The sequence below is a fragment of the Glycine max genome, chromosome 13 (genome assembly GCF_000004515.6).
Source record: "Glycine max cultivar Williams 82 chromosome 13, Glycine_max_v4.0, whole genome shotgun sequence".
NCBI classification, from domain to species: Eukaryota; Viridiplantae; Streptophyta; class Magnoliopsida; order Fabales; family Fabaceae; genus Glycine; species Glycine max.
The window spans coordinates 17,246,757-17,273,368 of record NC_038249.2 but is presented as its reverse complement, the minus strand read 5'-3'; the positions used below and the strand labels follow the sequence as shown (position 1 = coordinate 17,273,368).

Here is a 26,612-nt window from a genome sequence, read left to right as displayed (position 1 = left end):
ATGTAATAGACATAAGTGCATAACACGCATTATCCTTCGTAACACTTTTTCCCTATTCATGCTTTGCTTTGTTCGGTAGTACAAGTTTGAGAAGAGGGTACAGTGCATGTTAGCAAAACACATGTTCTGCGGGGTTTAGTAACAAAAGACTAAAAAGATAAATGTTGTCCGAACACTCTTATAAAATAAGTCATATCTTTCCTTTCTTCAATTAAACTAAACTAAAAGAGATGCATGCATGCTTTTCCGTTTAATTTATTTCACTTACTCATCCCTCTAATCTACATTGTCAGCAAATTTATTGAAGGCGAAGTATCTAGATGACCTTTTTTATTTTTAAAAGTATACAATCTCAACCGTCAACATATTCCATAATTCCATATTATATTACAAAATTCATTTATACGTTTTTTTTTTCTTTTCTTGAAAGGAACATTTGGCAGGAGAATAATTTTTTACAACCGAAAATAAAATTTATTTGATTAATCATTTGAAATCTTTATATAAGCTTCCTAAATGAGTGATGCATATTTTTTATATAATCATTTATTATATTATATAATTTAATAAACAATAACAAGATATTTTTAAGTAAAATAAAAATTAAACTAAAAAAAATAAGATTCTCACATTTTTTTATGAGTTATTTTTTTGGCAAACTAATTAAAAAATATTTTCGAGAAACATTCTTTTTCAAAAATATATATTTTTTAAAATTCATATCAAACCTAGGAAACTAAATTTCTCAACATACTAATTCCAAAAAATAAAAATTTCTCTCATACCCAATGCCCCTTGATGTCATTAATGTATTAAAATAAACAAAAAATTATTGTAATAAAAAATAATCATATAAAATCTGAACAAAAATAAGAAGCCATCTACTTTTGCCGTTCCATTTATTCTTTACTTTTCTCTCTAGTCTTTTAATTTTTTTTTTCTTTTTCCGACCGAACAAGCGTGAAACAGAGCACCAATAAAAATGAGTAACGTCTGTACCCAAAAAAGGAAAACTGTACCCCAAAAAAAAGCATAATTAGTAACGTAAACGAAACAAAAGAGTCAATTAGGCTGATAAAAACGGATTGATAAAAATATTAAATAAAACATAATCATATTAAATATATCATAATCTATTTTGTCTTCGGAGTTTGTTGAAAATAGGGGTAAGAATAAGTTAGACCGGTCTACACAGGCCTACGACCTGGCCTACATAAAGTCTGACCTAAACTGACATGTTTAATTAAAAGGTTAGGCTCAAACTTTTTTAAAAGTCTATCAAATTAAATAAATCAGGCTTAGACTTATTAAAAAGCCTTATAAGCATGATAGGCCAGTCTACTATATATATATATATATATATATATATATATATATATATATATATATATATATTATTTTTTGGTACAAATAATTTTTTTTGAAACTATCAGACTTTGATTATACATTATTGTTCTATAACTTCTATTCCTATAATCAAGTAAAACTTTAATTACAATTTAGGTGTGAGTCATGTGCCCCTTTATATTTCTCATTATTTTTATTGATTTTTCTAGTCCGGTTGACGTTTCCTTTTTCTTTAACTTTCCTATTACTTCCTACTCTAGAACAAAGGAACATTAAAGATTTAATGTGAAGAAGGCTTTTAAAAAGGCTATCAAGCCAAATTAGGCTTTTAAAAAGGTCAAGTCGAGCCAAAATAAAAGCCTTTGATAGGCTATAGGCCAAGCTCAAGCCTTAAAAATTCATCGTAGGTTAGGCTCAGGCATTTTAAAGCCTGGCCTAGCCTATTCCCACCCCTAGTTCAAAGCACAATATTATTCAAATCTATCGTATATAAATTTATAAAACTTCTTGGGATAGTTGTCAAGTTGTTAAGAGTCCAAAGATTCAAAGCATCATTTATGGCAACATGATCTTAGCGTGTCCGGTTCCATGAGAAGCTGGTGGCAAGCTGGCTGGTGTGCTATCCGGTGGAGCATTTGGAGTCAGAGAAACAAAATCATTTTGGAAGAAGCATCTTATGACAGGGAGGTGTGGCAAATTTTTCTGTTTGTGTTATGGTCATGGTTGAAGGCTTACAATAAGGATTTGCTGGTTTCGTGCCAAATGTGAATGATGTTGGAAATGGTCAAACCACTACTAGAAAAATGGGATTCTACATCGGTTATTTGAAACATACTACATCGGTTTACGACCGTCGTCATAGGGAACATTGTAAAAAAGGGAAGCCTTTTCTACGATGGTAGCGAACAACCGTCTTAGAATGTTGAACATTCTACATCGGTCTTCCCAGAACCGATGTAGAATGCATTGCATTCTAAGACGGTCTTTGACACGTGATCATCTTAGACTGATTAGCATTCTACATCGGTCGTCTCAGAACCGATGTAGAATGCCTTTTTTTATTTTTTTAGTTCGAGCTACTTTTTTTTTTTTTTTACAGAATTGAAAGTTAGGTTTTTCAAATACCTGCAAGAAACACGTGAGAATATGAAATTAATTAAATTTTATGCAATGAAAAATAACAATATATAAATTCAAGATGGTACCATAAGACTCACAAAGTATATTAAAAAATTTACTCAAAACTATAAAATTACGAGAGATTTATTAAATAAGACATAAGACTCACAAAGTTTTATAATTTTCAATATAAGAATGTACAGCAGAGTAAGTGTGGGAGTCTTTAACATTTCTTTTATTCTAACATTTTTCTTTTTCTAATTATCAATGAGATCTGTCTCGTTTCCTATTCATGGGCCCATTTTCTTCCCGCAACTTCCATAGCCCTTCTTTGAGTTATTTCTAAGTGATTATTCTGCTTAATTCTACTTTATTTGTTAGATTTACTAGCATAATTTAACATGGTAATTGGAAGAAATCCTACAGCCACCACAAACCATGAAAATTTGGTCCTAGAAGATGATCATGATGACCTTCCATTTTTGGATGCATACATGAAGCTGTGTATGTAAATTTTTCTCTATAGATTTCAACCTTATTTAATTGACAATATTCCTATAAGAAGCTGAAGGATAAGTTTTTGTCATTCAAAAAGCTAAAGAGTAATGCTTGGTAAATCTCAACTCAACTTAATACTATCTGACCATTAGGAAGGATATGAATTAATGAATCAAAGAACCTTTCTTTTGGGGCAGGGGAGGTGCTTATGTTGTGCATAAAGTGGGAACTATATTGTTACTTCAAATTTCAAGTATCCATGTAATTTTTTTTTCTAAATTACAACATGTTTTCTTTTTATTACCATCCAGATAAGTAAAAAAAACACAGATTAAGAGGTAAGGAAAAGGGGGGCGAGGAATTGGAAAGTACTAAAAATGAAAAGTTTAAAAATATAACAAACCAGGTTGCAAACAAGCAGAGAGTCTCTTTGGACAACAATGTGCTTATATCCTTTCTTAAGGGCATGTTTCAATCCTAGTATTAAACTTCGATACTTAGCAACATTATTTGTTTGAATGCCCACTCCTTCACGCAATCGATAGACCTAAGAAACCTATTAGTTAGCTATATTTTGTAAGAAAATATACTTAACAACATGAATTGTTGTAGACAAGAAACACCTTGCTCCCATCACACAGTATAGCTCCTGCACCAGCTAGTCCAGGATTTCCTTTGGACGCACCATCAAAATGAAGGTTACACGAAAGCTGTAAATAGAGATGTAAGATTTTGTTGTTGTTGTTGTATTATTAAAAGATAAAGTACAACTGTGGAAGCAAAGCTTCATGATGAATCAACAATGATTCAAAGATGTTTTGATGATAACAATGATGACAACAAAAGATAATGAACAAAAAGCTCAAGAGAATCAAGAACAAGTCAAGAGTTCAAGAATCAAGAAGAATTCAAGATTCAAGAAGAAAGCCTACAAACAAGAATCAAGATTCAAGATTCAAGATCTCAAGAATCAAGATCAAGATTCAAGACTCAAGATTCAAGAATGAAGAAAAGACTCAATCAAGATAAGTATTAAAAAGTTTTTCCAAAACTTTGAATAGCACATAAGTTTTTGACAAAACCTTTACCAAAGAGTTTTTACTCTCTTGTAATCAATTACCATATTGTTGTAATCGATTACCAGTAGCAAAATGAGTTTGAAAATGTTTTCAAACTGAATTTACAACGTTCCAAATATTTTCAAAAGGCTGTAATCGATTACAATGTTTTGGTAATCGATTACCAGTGCCCTTGAACGTTGAAATTCAAATTTAAATGTGAAGAGTCACATCCTTTCACTCAAAAAGCTTTGTGTAATCGATTACACTTATTTGGTAATCGATTACCAGTGTTTGTTTCTGAAAAATCTTAAGATGTAACTCTTCAAAAAGGTTTTGACTCTTTCAAATGGTTTTTAAGTTTTTCTAAAAAGTTATAACTCTTCTGAATGGCCTTCTTGACCAGACATGAAGAGTCTATAAAAGCAAGGCTTTGTTTTGCATTTTCTAACAAGTCTTATACAATCCTTTACAAGCCTTGAATCTCTTTGAATCTCTTCGAACTTCTTCTTCTTTGTACCAAAAGCTTTCTGAAGTTTTCTGATTTTCTAAACCTTGAAAACTTGTGCTATTCATACTTTTCATTCTCTTCTCCCTTTGCCAAAAAGAATTCGCCAAGGACTAATCGCCTAAATTCTTTTTGTGTCTCTCTTCTCTCTTTTCCAAAAGAAGGAAGGACTAACCGCCTGAATTCTTTTGTGTCTCCCTTCTCCCTTGTCAAAGAATTCAAAACGACACAGTCTGAAAATTCTTTTGATTCTTCCCATTCCCTAATACAAAAGCGTTCAAAGGTTTAATCGCCTGAGAATTCTTTTGTATCCCCATTCACAAAGTATCAAAGGTGTAACAACTTGAGATCTTTGTCTTAACACATTGGAGGGTACATCCTTTGTGGCACAAGTAGAGGGTACATCTACTTGGGTTTGACTGAGAACAAGAGAGGGTACATCTCTTGTGGATCAGTTCTAGTGGAGGGTACATCCACTAGGTTCAAAGAGAACAAGGGAGGGTACATCCCTTGTGGATCTTTGCTTGTAAAAGGTTTTTTACAAGGTTGAAAGAAATCCCAAGGACCGCAGGTTGCTTGGGGACTGGAGGTAGGCACGGGTTTGTGCTGAACCAATATAAAAATCCTTGTGTGTTTGTTTCCTTCTTCCCTACTCTTTTACTTTCCGTTGTGCATTTAATTTCCGCTTTTACTTTCTGTTAAGTTTTCTCTTCTACTCCTCATTCTCTTAACAATTTAGTAAAAGCCTTAAAAGAGTAATTTTTAATTAGTAAAGGTTTAGGAATAATTAATTCAACCCCCCTTCTTAATTATGCTGAGGCCACTCGATCTAACAACAACAAGTATTCCAACTAGGAAGAGGCAGAGATCAATCAAGAAAGGCCATCGTAGCATCATATGCAATAAAACTTAACATTGATTCAATTTAAAGGCTCTCATATAATATGAACATATGCTACTACCACATCTCCAAGACAGAAGGTCAAATGATTTTTTAGTTGACAATTAATTCATTGATTAGTCAAAATAAATGGGTGAGGACCAAAACCAAAACTAGCATTTAATAGCTTAAATGCATAATAAATAGTGTGTAAGTATATTAAAAAATTGGAAATATTTCTCCAAACAACTTAAATGCATATAACCTTTGAATATCATCGTCATCATCATTTGGAGTTAAGGCCATTGTTGAATCCCAAAATCTTTGCATCAAGGTGGTGGCAACTTCATTATTCCCAACCTAATTGCTAGAAAATGACACTATCATTATTCCCAACCTAATTGTACCAATGATCAATGTTTTTTAAATTTGTCAGTCTTATTCTATAAGAAACTGCAGATGTTTTGGTCCATCACATTTCATCTTCATTTGTAGCTAGTGAAAAGCTTTCAGATTCTTAAATTCCCGAGCAGCTAAAATAAATGGGTGAGGACCAAAACCAAAACTAGCATTTAACAGCTTCAAAACAAAATGCAGATTCTAGAGCAACTTATAATTTATGTTGAGATATTATCAATTCATGAACAGTACGTTCAAGCCTACATTTAACAATATCAATAAAACCAAATCAATAACATGCTAACAATATCAGAGCATAACAGTAGCACAACAAGCTATACAGATTACAAAAGAAAATAGAAGATATAATAAACCAAACTATTAACGTTGCAACAAATTTTTAAGTACAAAACTTTATAGACTTCATAATCAATCTACAATTATTAATAGAAAGCAATTTAGGACATCACAAACATTTATCCTGCACCACAATTGGAAATGAATGCAGCTGCAATAGCAGCTTCAGTCTCTTAGGATTTAACAGATAACCTATGTTATTAATTCAAATTTAAATTATTAATATAACCAATAGATAAACAGCTGAATCAGAAATTATACGATTATAAAATTGACTTGTTAAAAGAAGAAAAAAAGAAAAGAGGAGAGATCGTAAATTCGAAACCCTCACACTAACAAAAATTAATAATATTAGTCGATAAAAATTAATTAATTAAACTATATATATATATATATATATTCACATAGTAAAAAATATTAAAAAACCATAATTTCTTTTATTTTAAAATAGATCCATTCACTTATTACATCACTCAAAAAGAGAATGCTCTGAAAGATTTGATTAGAGGGAGGAAGAGGAGAAAAGAAAAAAGAAAGAGGGAGGGAATACGAAGGGTGGGGAGAGTTGTTGCTGTGGCGCGGGTTAGTAAAGGACGATAAAAAATGAAATGAATGAGAACAAGCTAGGGTTAGGAACGAATACGAAGGTGGTTTTTTAAGAAACCCGTCGTCCTTTAAGTTTTCAATAATTACAGTAATGTCACTGTGTAACATTCTAAGACAGCTATTTTATAACCGTCTTAGAATGTGCGACGTAAAAATAAAATATAATGATCTTAACTACAAAAATGCCACCGCGTCACATTCTAAGACAGTTTTCATATAACTGTCTTAGAATGTACGTCGTAAAAAACAAGTTTTTTAGTAGTAAACGATTAAAGCGAAGCTTATAATGAGAGAAATTCAAGAAAAGCAATAGAAGAAATAGCAAGCAAAGTTGAATAAGTGAAGGAGAAATTGTATAAATAGGTTACTTATTTTCCTTAATAAATATTCCAGCTTCAAGAAAATAAAGAGAGAGAAAAAATATTTATTTTAATATTTTCTGGATATAATAGGGTTGTGAGTTGAGTTGAGTGAGTGTTTGTAAACACTTGCTTATAATTTTCTCTTCACAATAAATATCTGCAGCAACCCGAAGACATAAACATAATTGGTCGAACTCCGTTATCAATTGTGTGTGTGTGTGTGCAAATATTCCACATATATTTTGTTTCTTACAAATCTAATTATAGAACATTTTGCATAATTTTCCAACAACTAGTATCAAAGCATTGGTGTTATAAATGATCCAGAAGGAGTCAGAGTTGAGTGGAAGCAATGGCTACAGAAGATGTAAAGGTGAAAACTGAAAAGTTCGATGGTGCGAACTTTAGCTTTTGGAAGATGCAAATAGAAGATTATTTGTATTTGAAAAAAATGGATCAACCTCTCTCAAGAAATAAACCTGAGGGTATGAAGGATGAAGATTGATTTCTTCTCGATAGACAAGCCCTTAGAGTTGTCCATTTGACGTTATCCCGCAACGTTGCTTCAACATTGCAAAAGAAACTACAACAACGAGTTTATGATGGCTCTTTCTAGCATGTATGAAAAGCCATCAACCTCAAACAAAGTTCATTTGATGAGGCAGTTGTTCAATTTATGGATGATAGAAGGTGCATCAATAGGGCAACATCTTAATGAACTCAATATAGTCACAACCCAATTGAGTTCAGTTGGAATTGATTTCAAAGAAAAAGTATGAGCATTGATACTTTTATCTTCTCTACCAGAAAGTTGGAATGCTATTGTCACAATTATGAGTAGCTCGTCGGGAAGCAATAAGTTAAAATTCAATGATGTTCATGATTTGGTTCTTAGTGAAGAAATTCGACGGAGAGAGTCGGGTGAATCATCAACCTCTTCAGATTTGTAGAGTCAAGAGGAAGAAATCCAACCAAAGGATGTGGATGTGGAAAATCAAAGGAAAGAAGACCCAAATCCAAGAATCACCAAAGTTCCCAACACTTGAAGACTATCGAGTGTTGGAATTGTGGAAACACTATAAAAACTAGTGCAAGAGTGCACCAAAGAATCAAGAGGCGAGGGTAGAGGCAATGTTGCCTCCACCTCTAGAGAAGTACATGATGCTTTAATATGTTCTTTAAAGAGCAAGGAAGAGTCTTGGGTATTAGACTCTAGAGCATCCTTTCACACCACTTCTCAGAAAGAATTCTTTGAGAATTATGTCCTTGGAAACCTTGGTAAATTTTATCTTGGTAATGGACAATCTTGTGAGATTGTGGGTAAAGGCGCAATGAAGATTAAGTTAAACAGGTCTATATGGGGATTGAAAAATAATAGACATATTCTCAACTTGACGAAGAACTTAATCTCTATAGTCCAATTGGCCAGTGATGGCTACACAACAATCTTCTATGGCAATCAATGGAAGATTTCAAAAGGTGAAATGGCAGTTGCTCATGGTAATAAGAGTGGAACTCTTTGCATGACAGATGAAGCATGTCATTTGATTGCAGCTGTTGCAACAAAAATTCCCAATCTATGGCACCAGAGACTTGTCCATATGAGCGAGAAAGGGATGAAAATCATGCACCTAAAGAATAAATTACTAGCTCTTTAGTCGGTAGAAATCAACATGTGTGAAGATATTAAACTTGGAAAGAAGAAATGAGTTAGCTTTCAGATATGTGGAAGAACTCCAAAGAAAGAGAGACTCAAACTTGTTCACTTTGATGCTTAGGGCCCAACGAATGTCCCATCCATTAGTGGGAGACAATACTTTGTAACTTTTATTCATGATCACTCTAGGAAGGTATAGGTATACTTTCTAAAATATAAGTCATAAGTATTTGAGGCTTTCAAGATATTGAAAACTATGGTAGAAAACAAGACAGGGTTGAAGATCAAAAAGCTTAGATCTAACAATGGTGGTGAATACGTAGACACTAGATTTAAAAAGTTTTGCTATGAGCATGGGATCAGAATGGAAAGGACCGTGCTAGGTATGCCTTAACGATGCAATCCTACCCTCTAAGGGCATTGGATAGAAGACTCCAAGAAGATTGAGCCAGAGATGCAAGAGAAGGCCTTAGGATTCTCATGAGCCTTAGGGTAGATTTTAGGCCAATGGACTAAGTATGAGCCCACTTATCTTTGTACATATTAGATTAAGATTTCATTATTTTTGGGCCTTGCATTAGGGCTCCATAATGTAGGTAGGGTACCCTAGAAATGTAGGATTTTTCAGCCCTTGTATTTTAGGGCACCAAGACTAGTTTTTGTATTAGGGGTAATTTTGTAATTTCACATGAATTAAGTGAATATTTGATGTGTGTGTTGGAAAATAAATTTAATTGAATTGGGAGAAGCCCAATCCAATTAAATTTTAGAGGGGGAGGTGAGCATTTGCTTGCTACACCCCATTGCCACATCATATAATCACACTTTGTGCATGTCCTTCATGCTTTACAATGCTCATGACACCTAAGCACACTTAGTGGAGAATCTTGAACTTGATCTTGGATTAGTGGGTTGAACCATAGCTAAAATTCACTAATCATAATTAGTGAAATTTTGGCTCCACGAATTCAATTTCAAATTCAAGTGAAATTTTAATAGAAATTCAAATTTCCCTCCAATTTTGTGTGACACTTAGGCTATAAATAGAGGTCATGTGTGTGCATTTTTTCAACTTTAATCATTTGAGAATTACACTTCAAAGTTCAGACCTCGTTTGAGGTACAAAATTTCATGCTCCTTCTCTCCTTCTCCCTCCCCTTATCTTCTCCTCCTTCAAGCTCTTATCCATGACTTCCTATGGTGGTGAGCTTGTAGATGGTGTGTCCAATCATCTTCGTCTAGGTGATGTTCTTGAAGTGGTGTCTCCAATCATCTTTCTTCCATCTCCATTATGCTGACATGATCTTCAAGAAGAAAAAGACTCCATTGATGAAGAAGATCCAAGGCCTACAAGCTCCACATGGAGCTACATCATGTGGTATCAAAAGCATCTTCGTCTAGGTGATGTTCTTTTACTTCCTCTATCTTTTTGTTCGGTCAATTCACTTTAATTACTTGTTCTTCATCTTATTCTCCCTGTATATCCTTCACTGTCTTGTGGTTTGGTGCTGTTTAAAGTAGATTAAAAAAAATAAACCGATTAAATCTTAGATCTACACTTGTTCTTGCATTTATATGGTTCAAATTTTATAGATCTACTCTTGAATCACGTTTTTGTGTTGATTTTAGGTTCTATAATTTTTTAGTCATAATCTTCTTGTGCTGAACCTTTAGATCTAAATTTTCTTCCAAAATATTGATTAGAAAAAAAACACAAAAATCGAAGTGTAAATCACTTAATCCATGTTGTCTTAGAGTCATGTTTAATCATAATAATTGTCACATTATGTTCTAAGTTTGTGTTAAATTTTGATTTTGTTGATTGAATTTTAGATACATTTGTTCATGTATTCTTGTCATTATTAGCTTATCTTTTTAATTTTGAGTCTAATTCATGCATGTTATTTAGTTTATAACATGTTCTAAATCAATTCCTAGAAGTAGTCTTGTTGTTGAACTTTGTTTTGTTTTCTAAGTTTCCTATATGATGCCTATGAAGAAGTTGAGTTATGGCTGGATTTGTGAATCAAAATAAGTTTTAAACTCTCTTGAATTGTGTTATTCAAGAAATTTGAGCATAATTAAACATAAATTGTAATTATCCAAGCCTTAAGCAACATAAAGACTACTCTTAATTTCTAGGTTGAAATCGCTAGTGCTGACAGCTTGAACATACGAATTTGTAAAAATTACTGAGAATTGGTCACTGCGAATTTTGATCTTAAATTTTGCTGAATTTTATAGACATATGGAAAAAAGTTATAAAAAAAGGACCAATTGATTTGGACAAAAGGAAAAAATAAGAAAAATCACACAAGTTGGCAGGAAATTCAGTGTCCAGAAAAGAAAAAAAAGTGAAAGGGAAGTGTGCGTGTTGTTTTGGCTCAAAATTTGTTCTACAATTGGTGCCTATTTTATACCAATCTTAGTTCTGAAATTTCAATTCAAAATTAGTATGAAAACAAGTGCCAAAACTAGAGGTTTCTTGAAATTTCAATTCTATAATTGTTTGTCTCTTTGTTTCCTTGTTTGTGAGCTGCCATATAGGGAATTGGAAAGGAGGATTGGTGTCATCCCTTGAAGAATTTGAGTCAAGAAGCAAGGGGCCAACCACCTTAAGAGCCATTGGACTAAGAAGCACTCCAAATTGAGTGAAACGCCAAAGAGAGAATAGCCACCAAAATTGAGGACTTTTTTTGTAATTGGCAATTTGCTTTGCTTTCAAATTTTGTAACAAAAAGGTCTTTCATTGGAAGTAAGTTGGGAGCCTCCAATAGGTCACCCTACTTCCATTTGTGTGTAATAATTTTAGGCAATTTCCCCTTAGGATAGTTAGTGTTTTGTAGGGAACCTTAAATGAGGTCATCCAAACACTCTTAGGATCCGTCTAATTTGCATTTCTTGCACTTTAATTTCTTGCTTACTTTCATAGCTTATTTCCTTTACCTTCCATTATCAAACCGCCTAGATAGCTTGCCTTTTACCAATTAGTTTTTACCTTATCTTTCACACCTCTTTTAGTGTTTATTTTGGCTAGTTTCAACTATAGTTTCTTTTACCTTTTGTTTTCAAACCCCCAACAAGAAAGAATCACAACTTAGGAATCAACATGAGTCTTCATTCTTCATCTAGTGTTAATGGTGAGGGTTCCACTACTAAGGACCCCTTGTATAAGATGTTAGATGAGTTGAGATCCCTTATGTTGTGGAAATAAAAACAAGAGAGAAAAGAAAAAGGATAAAAAAAGAGTGGAAGAAATAAGTTAAGATGAAAGAGAGAAAATAAGAAAGGAAGAAAGAAGAAAAATAATGAAAGAAATGGAAAAAGAAAAACATGCCTCCTATAGTAGTCATGACTTTTGCAAGAGCCTAAGTGAAGAACTTAGTGACTATTATAGAGGAAGACGTAGGTCACATCCTAAACCTCACTCCCAAAGAAAAGAAAAGGATAGAAGGCCTCAAGAGGTTAAGATTAGCCTCCCATATTTCCATGGAAAAGATAATGTTGAGGCCTACTTAGATTGGGAAATGAAGGTTGAACAACTCTTTGCTTGCCATCATATTAGCGAAGAGAGAAAAGTTCCATTGGTTATCCTTAGCTTTCAAGGGTATGCCCTCTATTGGTGGACTTCCCTTGTTAGGGGACAAAGGATTCATTGGGATCCTCCAATAGAGTATTGGAATGATCTTAAGAGTGCCCTTAGGAAGAGGCACATTCCCTTCTACTATGAAAGGGAGCTTATGGACAAGCTCCAAAGGCTTAAACAAGGGAGTATGAGTGTTGAAGAATATAGACAACAAATGAAACTACTCCTTTTAAGAGCTGGACTTAGGGAAGAGGAAAGAACAAGCATAGCTAGGTTCCTTAGTGGGCTTAATATGGAAGTGAGGGATAAGGTTGAACCCCTTCCATATAGGGACCTAGATGAGCTAGTCCAACTTTGTATAAGAGTGGAGCAACAACTTAAAAGAAATCCTTCTTCAAAATCTTATGGCTTTCACTCTTATCCAAGGAAGGATCAAGCCCAAGGAATTTTGGGAGCTGCACCTTCAAAACCCAAGGAAGATAAGGGTAAGACCATAGAGAAATCCACCCCTAAGACTAGTTCCCAAGAAAGGACTAGCAACATTTAATTCTTCAAATGTCTTGGGAGAGGTCACATTGCCTCTCAATGCCCCACAAAGAAAACCATGATTATGAGGGATCAAGACATTAATAGTAGTCAAGAGGAGACTACTTCTTCCCCTTCCTCTAGTGGAAGTGAAGATGAAGTAAGGGATGAAGAGTCTAGTGAGGAAGTCTACCCCCTTGAAGAAGGTGACCTCCTAATGCTTAAAAGGCTCCTTGGAGGTCAATCTTGTGATCTATCTCAATCCCAAAGAGAGAACATCTTTTATACAAGATGCAAAATTTTAGATAAAACTTGTTCTCTCATTGTGGATATTGGATCTTGTTGTAATTGTTGTAGCACAAGATTAGTTTCTAAGTTGAACCTCTCTAACATTCCCCACCCAAAACCTTATAAACTTCAATGGCTCAATTACAAAGGTGAAATGATAGTTAACCAACAAGTAAAGATACCTTTCTCCATCGGGACATATAAGGATGAAGGTAATTGTGATATAGTTAACATGGAGGCAGGGCATATTCTTTTAGGAAGGCCATGGCAATTTGATAGGAAGATCATTTACAATGGCCCAACTAATGAGATTACCCTCACCCATCTTGACACTAAATTTGTGTTGCATCCTCAAACACTTTCACAGGTACTACGAAAGATAAGAGGGATGAGGAAGAAAAACTAGAAAACCAAAAGAAAAAGAAGAATAGTAAGGCCTTGTCTTCAAAGGTCAAGGGGAAGGAAAAAGAGGAAAAAGATTCCTCCAAGAAGATTGTTAAGAAGGAAAATCATTTTGCAACAAAATATGATATCAAAAGAGCACTCCTTCTTAAACAATCTTTCTACCTTCTCCTATCAAGGTAAACATCCGTTAGCACCGCCATACCTCTTGAGCTTGAGGTTATTCCTCAAGTAAATCAGTTGTTGGATGAGGGTGTGATTCGTAAGAGCTTAAATCCTTGTATTTTATTGGTGTCCAAAATAGGTATTATGAGGCACCAAATCCCTATGATAGGTGGTATGATGAATGTGTTGAGTGGTGCAACCCTCTTTTGTAAAATCACTCATGATCCCAACATCTTCATGATTTGTGTACATAGGGACTCATTAGATAAGTTTGTTCTTATTTTTTGTTTCAATACAAACCTAGGTGCTCATTTGGGACACCTTAGGTTTGTCGTAATTTTTTGTAGGAATAATCAACATGAAAATAAAGAAAAAGGTATGTTTTATTCCATTACTTTCCTTAACTTTTAAAATAGTGATCAAGGGCTTCCCATGGACCCTAAAAGAATAAAGGTCATTCCTGAGTGGCCTACTCCACCAAGTATAAGGGAAATTTGAGGATTCAATGACTTAACAAACTTTTACAAAAGGTTTGTCCCATATTTTTCTATACTTGTAGCACCACTCATTGAGTAGGTGAGAAACTATGTTTTCTCATGGGAAGATGGCCAGGAAAGGGGTTTTCAGTCCTTACCCTACTCTAGCATACCCAACATCACTAATACATATGTTTTTATTCTCTTTACAGGTGATGAGGAAAGAATCCCTGAGTTTCAAGAACCTTTGGATTTGAGGTCAAATCCTTTTCAAGGGGGAGGGAATGATTCAATCCTACCCCTCAAGGGCATTGGATAGAAGACTCCAAGAAGATTGGGCCAGAGATGCAAGAGAAGGCCCTAGGGTTCTCATGAGCTTTAGGGTAGATTTTGGGCCCATGGGCTAAGTATGAGCCCACTTATCTTTGTACATATTAGATTAAGATTTCATTATTTTTGGGCCTTGTATTTAGGGCTCCATAATGTAGGTAGGGTACCCTAGAAATATAGGATTTTTTAGCCCTTGTATTTTAGGGCACCTAGACTAGTTTTTGTATTAGGGGTAGTTTTGTAATTTCACATGCATTAAGTGAATATTTGATGTGTGTTGGAAAATAAATTTAATTGAATTGGGAGAAGCCCAATTCAATTAAATTTTAGAGGGGGAGGTGAGCATTTGCTTGTTACACCCTATTGCCACATCATATAATTACACTTTGTGCATGTCCTTCATGTTTTACATGCCTCATGACACCTAAGCACACTTAGTGGATAATCTTTGACTTGATCTTGGATTAGTGGGCTGAACCATAGCTAAAATTCACTAATCATAATTAGTGAAAATTTGGCTCCACGAATTCAATTTCAAATTCAAGTGAGATTTGAATAGAAATTCAAATTTCCCTCCAATTTTGTGTGACACTTAGGCTATAAATAGAGGTCATGTATGTGCATTTTTCAACTTTTATCATTTGAGAATTACTTCAAAGTTCAGACCTCATTTGATGCACAAAATTTCGTGGTCCTTCTCCCTCCCCTCATCTTCTTCTTATTCAAGCTCTTATCCATGGCTTCCTATGGTAGTGAACTTGTACTTGACTCATCTTTCCTTTGAAGTAGCGTCTCCAATCATCTTTCTTCCATTTCCATTCTGCTTCGATGATTTCCATCTCCATTTTGTTGCCATGATCTTCAAGAAGCAAAGGACTCCATTGATGAAGAAAATCAAAGGCCTACAAGCTCCACATGGACCTACATCACTTAACATAATGGTATTGCTGAGCGTATGAATTGAACATTGACTAAAAGAGCCAGAAGCTTGCGTCTATAGAAAGGCTTGCCAAAGAAATTTTAGGTAGAAGCAGTCAACACATCAACTTACTTAATGAACCGAGGTCCAGTAGTACCATTGGATCACAAAATACTAGATGAGGTATACAGCGGAAAAAAGGTAAAACTCTCACATCTTAGAATTTTTGGTTGTGTAGCATATGTGCACATTAGTGATCAAGGTATGAATAAGGTTGATCCCAATTCAAAGAAGTGCACTTTCATCAGTTATGGTGAAGATGAGTTTGGCTACTGCTTATGGGATAATGAAAATAAAAAGATGATCTATAGTAGAGATGTGATCTTCAATGAAAGAGTAATGTACAAGGATACGAACAACACAAACACTAGCAACTCAGAACAAAGTAGTTCAGTGTACGCAGAGGTGGATGATGTCCCAAAAACCCTTATGATTGAGACTTCTCAGTTAGAGGAATCAATTGAATATAATAGCCAGCAACAAGTTGACACACCAGAGCCAGTCTTCTACTTCCGCTCTTGTATTTAGAAGGTCTTCCCAGCCTCATATGCCTAAGAAGAAATATCTGAATTATATATTATTAACTGATCAAGGAGAACCTAAAAACTATAAGGAAGCATGTCAGACAATAGATTCCAACAAGTGGGAGCTTCCTATGAAAAACGAGATGAAGTCTTTAATCACCAATCAAACATGGAAACTAGTTGAGTTACCCATGGGGAAGAAAACACTTCACAATAAATGGGTGTATCGAGTAAAAGAGGAGCATGACTGCTCTAAGAGATAAAAAGCTCGTCTAGTTATTAAAGGATTTCAGCAAAAGGAAGGAGTTGACTACATTGAAATTTTTTCTCTTGTTGTGAAACTTAATACTATTAGGTCTGTCTTAAGCATTGTTGCCAATGAAGAGCTCTACCTTGAGCAATTGGATGTGAAGACTGTATTTCTTCATGCAGACTTAGATGAAGAGATTTACATGCACCAACCTGAAGGTTTCTCAGAAGAAGGGAAAAAGAATATGGTGTGTAGATTGAAGAAGATCTTGTATGGTCTAAAACAAGCCCCAAGACAATGGTACAAGAAGTTTGAAAGCTTTATGCTTAAGAAAAATTTCTAGAAGTGCAACGCCAACCATTTTTTTCTTCAAGAGATATAAATCTAGTCATATTATTTTGTTATTTTATGTCGATGATATGTTAGTAGCTGGATCAAATATGGATGAAATTAAAAACTTAAAGATGCAGTTGTCAAAAGAATTTGACATGAAGAACTTAGGTCCAGTAAAGAAGATCCTCGGTATGCAAATCACGAGAGATTAGCAAAGAGGGATTTTGCAGTTATCTCAGGTAGAGTACATCAACCATGTTTTGCAAAGATTCAACATGGGAAACGCCAAGCTTGTGAGCACACCTTTAGCCAATCATTTTCACCTATCCAAGGATCAGTCACCTCAAATAGAGGAAGAAAAATAATTCATGGCTAAGGTTTTGTATGCTCCAGCCATTTACAAGTTTGATGTATGCAATGGTTTGTATGAGGCCATATACTAGCCATGCAGTGGGAGTTGTTAGCAGGTTTATGTCAAATCGAGGTAAAGCTCATTGGGAAGCACTTAAGTGGATTTTGAGGTACTTGTGAGGCACTATAAAGAAGTGTTTGTACTTTAGCAAAGATGCCTTGACCTTGGTCTTTCTTTGGATAAGAGTGATGCACTACGTTTCACTGAAGCATTGCTGCTTTGAACATAATGAAAAGCATCAACATACTCCCAGTAAGACGGATCACGCTTTGTGGATCTTTGACTTCTTTTCATCAGTTTCTTCGGTGCACCTTTAGTGTTGACCTTTGACGAATGAGGGCACATAGAGTTATGATCAGGGTATGCAATATCCCAAAGTTTACTCTTGAGAGTTAGTTTGCCACACACATCAAGTTCCTCAAATATTTTAGATATGGTCTCAATCTCTTCCTTGGTGCTGACTTCAGCCTCACATAACCCTTGGTCTGAAAAGCAAAGTCTCCTCCAGAACATATGGATTGAATCCACTGGGATGCTGCCAGCAGTATACCTAGAAAGCTCACATGCACAAGAAAGACTGAGCGTGCTTCTCATCACACAACCACAAGAAGAGGGATCGTTGCCGAGATAACGTAGACGCTCAACCTTGGCAGCAATCTCATTTAAAGCGTTCCTTGAAAACATTCCAACAAGCCTCTTGTATAAGGGTTTTTTAAATACATGTCCAACCACATGCGTACTGGTTTCAAAGGATGCTTTAATTTCAACGTGTTGCAGCGTGATCATGTTGTTCATGGCATCCCAAACACTACACAGGTCTCCAAGGCTATTTTGTAATACTCTTTTTAGAGCCCAATGAGCTGATTCAACCCTACATTTAAAATATACAACAAACATGAAAAATATACAACAATTAAATACCATTTATTAATAATCCTTACAAGAAAAAGAATAAGATTTTAATACCTGTTTGTTGTTGTGTTGCCTAGGTGCATGATCTTATTCGTCTAGGTTGTAATAAATTTTTCCTTGTGGGGGATAATCCATGTGTCGTTAACATAGTCAACGAACACTGGTCAAGGTGAACAAGCAATTTGAAACTTCTGAAAGGACTCAGGGAATTGTTGTTCAGACGAAAATCAACCAAAGTACCCCAGTTATCCATCACATAGTCCCAGGCATTTGTTTGACCGATTAAAGATTTGTACTTCGCCTTGACATTCTTATCGATGTAAAACCTGCACAACAAGTTTGTACACTCCGGGAACACAGTTTTCACTGCATTCATCACTGCTAGGTCTCTGTCAGTGACAATAACAACAGGGAGACGATCATTTCTTAAAAATAGACATCGAAACCATTTCAAAACCCATACAATATTATTAACACGCTCACCCTCCAAATATGAAAACCCAACAGAGAATGTCATCGTCATTGGTGTCACCCCAAAAAAGTCAAGTAGTGGGAGTCTGTACCTATTTGTTTTGTAAGTACTATCTATAAAAAACACTAGATGATATGCATTGCATAACTTTACTACATCTGGGTGACACCAAAACAGATCATGCACCACAACTTCATCCTTTAATCTATGCCAATGAATGTATTGATCACGTTCGAGAAGCTTCATCAGATGTTGCATTTTGGTATCAGCTCCTCTTATTGAAGAATGATATGCACTACTTGCATTATAAATTTGCTTGATCGTGGTGCAACTGTTGGCATTGTGCACTTTCAACCTTAGCAAGATGTTTTTTGGTTTCACCATCGACTTTTTCATATCAACAATAATTTTCTTTTCATTCTTAGTCAATCGCCCAGTGTATGGATCTCCAACTAAAGACTTGGCCAATTCATGATTGCGAATCCCACAAATCAACTTCACCATCCAACCTTCCCCTCCATGCACTGGTTTCCCACGAAGCCTGAAGGGACAACCACATTTCCTACTCCTAGTGTCTCTTCTAATGAATTCTTTATTCCTACACTTGTACAGACCACTCCTTTCACACCCAATTAACACAAATGAACTTCTTCCTCTGCTACTAGTATCTGTGTCAGACCTCATAATCACTGCAACAAATCCGTTTTCATGGGCAACTGTTCGAGCCCACTACAAAACATCATTTCGAGTACCAAAGACCTACAACGCAACTCCGACATATTAATTTTTATATGAAACATACGTTCAACCAAATGACTCAAACTAATGAACATGATTACCTGACAGGTATTAAAAGCATTCGAACAATCAACATGTGGTTCATTCACACCACATTCTTCTTCATTATCATAATCCATATGAACTTCTTGTGACATCGTATAGTCATACGTCCATTGATCTTCGTCCATCTTAACAACATATTATTAAATTATGCATCATACACAAGTAATACAAAAGTTAAAACTAAATTATTTACTTAAACTAAAGGTAACACTATAACTAACAACTAATAAAACATTTTACTACTACAACAAAATACAATTATTTTACCTAAATCATTTAATATTATACCTAAATTATTATACCTAATTAAACCAATTATCCAAAATTTCAAAAATATGAAATACAAATATTATAAATTATAATATTCATATATATTAATTTTTTCACAAATTTAAAAACACAATTCCAAAAAAAAATTAAAAAAATACAGTTTCCGGAAGAACTTCTTCCGGAAGTTGACACACCTTATTACGAAAGAACTTCTTCCAGAATAAGCAGTATCAACTTTCGGAAGAACTTCTTCCGGAAGAAGTTTTTACTAAATAACCTTCCTCAACATTTTACTGCTTCTGTAACAGAAGAACACAAAAAAAAACCATAAAATGCATACCTCCGATGGAATAAGAAGAGCAACTACGACAGAAACCACCAATATTTAACCTTCACCGAACAGCTACTTCGAACAAACTTGCAAAAACCACCAAAAGTTGCAAAAACTACCCAGCACAGGACGAAAGTGAAAGTGAAACAAAGGAAGTGTTAGACAGGAAGCAAGCGCAGTAAATTTAAAGAAAAACAAGACAAGGGCAAAATTGTCATTAAATATGCATTAAATATTTTTTAATTCGAGATATTATTATAAATTTTAATGCATATTTAATTCACGTTGTTATAAAATAAATAATATTTATTTAATATATATTAAATTTTGTAATACAAATAAAATGTTGTGATAGTAAATATTTTTTATTTTTAAAAAATATACGGATTACATAATTCGTATGATTTAAATTAAATTCAATTGTCACAAAATTTATTATTCAAATTTACATGCGCATTAAATACACATTAGAAATGTTAATGATAATTATGTATAGTAATAATTTATGTATACTAATATTATTTATTTTATAGCGTAATTGATTCATTAGCTTAGTTGGTTAGAGCGTTGTGCCGGAAGAACTTCTTCCGAAAGTCCATATGAAAGAAAGTTCTTCCGGATGAACAAATTGGCACAAGGGCAATTTTGTTCATTCACCTAATTGCTGGGTGCACCTAGCATGTCCCGGTCCAATCTCAATATGACATGTTATTAACTCTTTCATAAATTATAAAATGTGGTAGTGTATCACATGGAGATTGGAGGGACCATCTTCTGATCCAGACCTGACCACATAATAATTTCTCTTAAGCCTGCAGTCCTATGATTATATAAATGTTTCACAACCTATCAAGATACCAGTACTTGAAAATAAAATATCAATATGATAACAGTTCTCAGTACTACTTACACAAGAAGTAATAATATGCTTAAGACTTGAACTCGAGAATACTGATTAAACGGGTAAAAACTGAATTGTAACAATTGGATGCAGATGATATGCACAGCTCGTGGCGAGCAATACGCGCATCAAACAACAATGTTGATACTTGAACAGCTGAGAGACTATTCCTGGGATGCAAAAGCAGTGATAGTACTAGGAGCTTTTGCTCTGGAATATGGCAAGTTTTGGCAACTTGCCCATATCCCACGTGACATTAAACTTGGAAAATCATTGGCAGAGTTGAACGGACTTCAAAGCATCATGGGAAACGTACAGCACCTAGCTAACTTCAACAGTTTGGTGCAGAAGATCGAGCAAGTGGTTAAATGCATCACTGATTGGAAGAAGATGATTACTGTGGAGTATAACGTAAAGGATGTGCCTTCTTTGACGGACACTTTGCACTTGATTCCTGTTCTTGCATACTGGACAATCAGCACCTCTTGGTCACTTGTACCTGCCACATTGATTTCCAGGGTGATAAGTGAGCTTAATTGATTCATACTGTTTCTTGCATACCATTTTTCATAAAATTTGAATCTTCTTGTGCTACTAAGTAGGATAATTATGTGATGCTATAAAAGAGACAACAACATCAAAGGTCTTATTCAAATAGTGAAGTCAGTTAAAATCATACGACATCATTAGGCTCGGTTAAAGACCAAAACTTTTTAGAGATATTATTTTATCATGAGATTGCTTTAACGACTTCTTTTAAGCTTCTTTTGGTCACTCTCCTTTTCATAAGACTAAAATCCATGTAATTTGCTTTCCCGTTGGTGCTTCCAATAGTCTTCCTTGTATGTGTCCAAACCATCTTAACTAATTTCCTCAATCAATGTCATACTAATATCTTCTTGTATGCAACCCGCGATGCTATAAGAGAGAAAGACACAAAAATAAAACTAATGAGCCCTAAACTATGATGCGGTAATCATAGTTATTTTAAAAACAAATAGGATACGATCCATGTAAGACACGGATTTAAAAATTTATAAAAATGCATAAAACACAATAAATATATATAATTTCAATTCTACAAATCCAAATTAAAAACATATTTCTTGGACATTACTAAAAAGTAATTCTTTTTTATAAAATCTCATTTATAAAGAGAACAATTTTCATTTTGTGTTCACTAAGGCACAATGTTTCTATATTATACATATTATGTGTTTCATGTAGTTGTATTGGATTTTTAGAAAGCTTGATACATCACTGATATGTATCACTGAAGTATCCTAAAGAGAATCGGGATAGGATACGTAAAGCAAATTGAATTCTCAGTTTTCGTAGGTTTGAATACTTCATCCACACGTATCGGTGAAGTATCCAAGAATATCGTATAAAATACGTATCCGATACAAATACCTGAAGCAAATTAAAAAAATATCGGTGCTTTATAGGCCCTAACAAGTAAGGGTCAGGTCTGTACTACTTCACATTGTTTTTATGTCTCTCTTGTAACATGTCATTGTCATGTCACTTATTAACATGAGGGGATCCAAATCCGCTGTCTTTATATTAAAATTTTGTATAATGATTCATAGTTGCAATTGCTTGGATTCAGGGGTTACAGATACGACTTATCCAAATTTGACTATAGGCTTGATTTCATTCTCAAAAATTTCAAGGACCATCAAGACAAGTGCAGCACACAGATAGGTTAGTTACGAGTTAAGTGCTTTGCAAATCTTTTGTATGAATATTAGAAGTGTGCTTCCCTTAAATTCTCTGAACTAGTGAAGGTGTGGAATTGAACTAAAATGATGATAGGAGGTAAAAGTTCTGTGTTACTTGCAGGGCGAATAGAAGATTACTCAAGGCGCAAGGATATTATCACTTCCATTCAAACTGATACACAAATTTATATTGTAAAGTTTTTGGAAGCTCTTGTTGTCCCAGTGATTCCCAGGATTCAAGACCATCGGTGTATAATGGCCTTACAGGACCACAGGTATCAACTATAGTAAAATCTCTGCTACTACTAGTCCTTATGCAAAGTATTAATCCAATGCACTTTGACCATAAAACAAAGGGTTTAATCTTTTAAATGTCCTAGTCTAGAGAAAAATAACATATCCATTGTTGATTATTATCTCCTTGACTCTTTTACAGGCTGCATTAGGAGAGTTTAAGAATAAGCATGTCTTACTGTTCATTTCGGGCCTTGACCACATTGACAATGAGATTCAGCTTTTAAAATCGATCCATGTGAAATTGAAAGAGGAACCAAAGGAGCTAGAGAGTTACAGGAAAGAGGATTTCAAGATTTTATGGATCCCCATAGTAGGAGTTTGGGATGAAGAACAAAAGAAAAAGTTAGATGTTACTAAGGTTGAGTGGTATGTGGTGAAGGAATTCAATTACCAAACAGGTATTGATTGATAAAAGAGGTATTCAATTACAAAGGTAACCCCATTATCATGCTCATAAGCCCTGAGGGTAAAGTGGAAAACTCTGATGCAAAGCAGATTATTTCCAAATGGGATATTGATGGCTTCCCTTTCAGAACCTCTGATCAAACCAGACTCACTCAGCAATGGAACTGGTTTTGGAATGAAATGATCACCCTCAGTCCAATAATAAGAGAATTGGTAAGTACCAAACACTACAAACTAATTATTGTCCTGTTATTCACATAATTCATTGGTGATTGTTTTTTCATTGTTGGATTCTGCCAAATCGAGTGCCAAGTAGTAACTGAACCTGTGAAAAGCATCCAAATAAGTATTTTATGTTATTCTGTCACAAAATGAAATCATGATATCATGCATATTATCTATATATTTAATTAAGAATTAAATTCATATGCACTATCATACTAAAAAAAATTACAGTGTCAACCAATCAGAAATCATGTTAGGTATACTTTTGAAATAGTTATTATATGAATCAACAAACTTATTGTACAATTTGTTATTGGATGACAGTGAAAAAACCTATTATACTATCAGGGAATTTAAAATAAATCCTATTTAATTAAATACAACTACTGTGTATCAGTGAACCTGTAGTGGTAGTTTCTTCTGCAAACTCAAAGACTTGTGCTTGCAACCCCAAGTTTTCTTGGCATTGTCTTTGTCTTGTAAATTGGCATAGCACTTTAAAATAAACTGATCTATACTTTTCATGTCCACAAATAAGATCAAAAGGGACTCTTACATCTTCATCTATGGAGGCACCAACACTAAGTGGATCCAAGATTTCACCACAGCTGTGGAGAAATTGGAAAAGAATGAAACTCTGACCCAAGAGGAAGAAACCACAATTGAGTCCTATTCATTGGGAAGGGACAACCCCAAGATTGTTCCACGCTTCAGGATCGCCATAGACAACTTGCTTGCTAGCAGGAAACTAACAAAAAGGGGTGGTGAACAAGTGCAAGATTCTACAACAAGAGAGATTCAGAAATTGATGTTCCTCAAACAAGATCCACTTGGATGGGCCATTCTTACAAAAGGGTCTCATGTGAAGCTTCTAGGTCATGGTGATGCTATGCTTAAAACTGTCTCAGACTTTTATGCTTGGAAAGGGACATTGAACAATGAAGTGGGCTTTGATGTAGCTTTCAAGGACTACTATGAGAAGTTTAAGTTTAAAAGTGTTCCTCACAAATGTGAACATAGGGAATTTGCTAACTACCCCGCTGACATTCTAGCTCACATACCATGTCCAAATAAGTGTGGACATGAAATGGAAGTTTCTTCTGTTAAATACATGTGTTGCCTTGGTCGTGAAACCAGTGACATTGCCCAAGACAAATGCATGAAACAACTGCTACATGCTCAGAGGTTTCATTTCATGCATGAGACTTCTTTAAGTTTGGTTTAAATTTTTGTGTGTAGATGGGGTAATGTATTGTTAGTATATATTGATATATTGATTTTTATGCAGTTTGTCTTAGGTGAATATTATATTGAGTGAATTGTTTTGAAAGAATAACTAGTTCTGTGTTCTGCTTGATTAGGAATTATCTCATGTACACTCACAATTTTTAGCATGATGATGGTCTGCTGTATAATAAGTATAAACAGTTATTTTGAAACTGATTTCATGTTTTGATCATTTATATACTTTATGTTTTCTTTTTTTCTTAATCAAATCAAGTTAATTAACAAAATGCTTTCTGCAACATATGATAGTGCTCAATATTCCAAATTTCAGCAAAAGGATATCACCAAAACCCGAACAGACATGGCATATTTCTTCCAATATCCGATACACCATTCCACAACATGAAATTAGGCCATTTTCTGATAAAACTTTCCAAAGCAATTCACTCACAAATCAATAACTGACTTCACTCACAAATGTCCAAGCCCTCCATATCAATCATCAACCTTACAAGCTAAAGACGGTAAAAATAAAACAATAACCAAGTGTGCCTTTGAAAAGAAACCCGGCAATACACTTCTTTCAACTACCCACACACCAGCTCAAACACAACTTTAACTCATTAAAAGTGGTTACCAATATCAAACTTCAATTAAAATCAAGAATGTCATATAACAAAAACCATCAACCTACCAACAAAACATAAAAAAAGTAGTGAAGTGGGGTAATAATATATATAACTTATCATTTTTATCATTCAATAGCCACAAAAAGTGTCAATTATTCTACAACTAACACAAAACTCTGGAGTACAAAAAAAAAGACAGAAATTCATAATCACTCTAAGACAACAGCAGCACCCAACTCCTTGAGCTTCTCCATGATGGGATTAGCCTCCTCCTTGGTGAGACCCTTCTTCAAAACACAGGGAACCTTCTCCACCAAGTCCTTGGCTTCCTTCAACCCCAAATCGGTGAAAGACCTCACTTCCTTGATGATCTTGATCTTGGCAGCAGCATCATACTTCTCCAACTTCAAGTCAAATGCCATCTTCTCCGCGACTGCGGCAGCACCGGCCTCAGCCCGGGCAGCCGCCCCGACGGACGGCATCGTCATGCCAGCCACAGGAGCGCCGTAGCGGTGCAGACCCATCTTGAGCCGCCAGAGGACCGTGAAATCGTGCCTCTCGAAACTGTTGAGGTCGAGAAGCTCCGTGGCGATGCGCTCGATCTTTTGCCCACGCGCCTCCGTGGAGAGAGCGCGCGTTAGGTTAAGAAGCCTCGTGGCACTCCTTGTGGCACACCTTGCGGCACAGTGAGACATTGTTTTTTCACCTTTGTTCACGACTGTGATTATAGGGTATTATACCATACACAGTTAACAAAAACCATTAGACGTTAGATCTGGGGGCTAGCTTTAGGTGGCTGAGATAAAAGTATGTAAAACTGATCCGCAGCACAGCTAATTATACGCTTTTCTATAGTAGAAAATAAACCCACGTGTACAGCTTGCTTTTGTCTCAAGCTTTTGTTGATTATTTCTCTCTCTTCCCAATATAAGTGGGTAGTAGCTTCTGCTTTTCATTTTACGAGTTTTCCATGAATTTCAATTACAAAGTAAACAGTAAAAGATTAAACTCTTTGTTTGTTAGTCTAATTATTTTTATTGTTCTCTATTGACACCGATCTTCTCCATAAAAATTAACAACTATACTTTGTTCCTATTTCATGCCCGCACCAGAGTAAATATCTTTATTTTGTAACAATTATTATATGTGTTTTTATATTTGATTATATATTATTACTTTTTGAGGTTCATTTTAGATTATGATCAATATATTTTTTAATTCTACTTATTATTATTTAATAATGTATTTTGTTCATTTTAGATTATCATAATATCTTTTTCTTACTATTTTCATTAGAATTTGATTTTATACTCGA

General features: G+C 34.7%; 1 protein-coding gene and 1 pseudogene across 1 annotated transcript; one reads left to right on the top strand and one right to left on the bottom strand.

Moving 5' to 3' along the window:
• The first annotated feature begins 15,746 nt into the window (after positions 1-15,746).
• Positions 15,747-25,174, top strand: LOC100790100 (protein SIEVE ELEMENT OCCLUSION B-like; annotated as a pseudogene).
• A 228-nt stretch (positions 25,175-25,402) lies between these two features.
• On the bottom strand, positions 25,403-26,276 carry LOC100790626 (50S ribosomal protein L7/L12). The gene has a single exon (XM_003543768.5). It carries the CDS (start codon positions 25,990-25,992, stop codon positions 25,507-25,509), a length of 486 nt encoding a protein of 161 aa, XP_003543816.1. The 5' UTR covers positions 25,993-26,276; the 3' UTR covers positions 25,403-25,506.
• Positions 26,277-26,612: the final 336 nt, after the last annotated feature.

Bases quoted from the DNA above. Each gene is read 5' to 3' on its own strand.
- LOC100790626 (XM_003543768.5), bottom strand. From the start codon at position 25,992: ATGTCTCACTGTGCCGCAAGGTGTGCCACAAGGAGTGCCACGAGGCTT.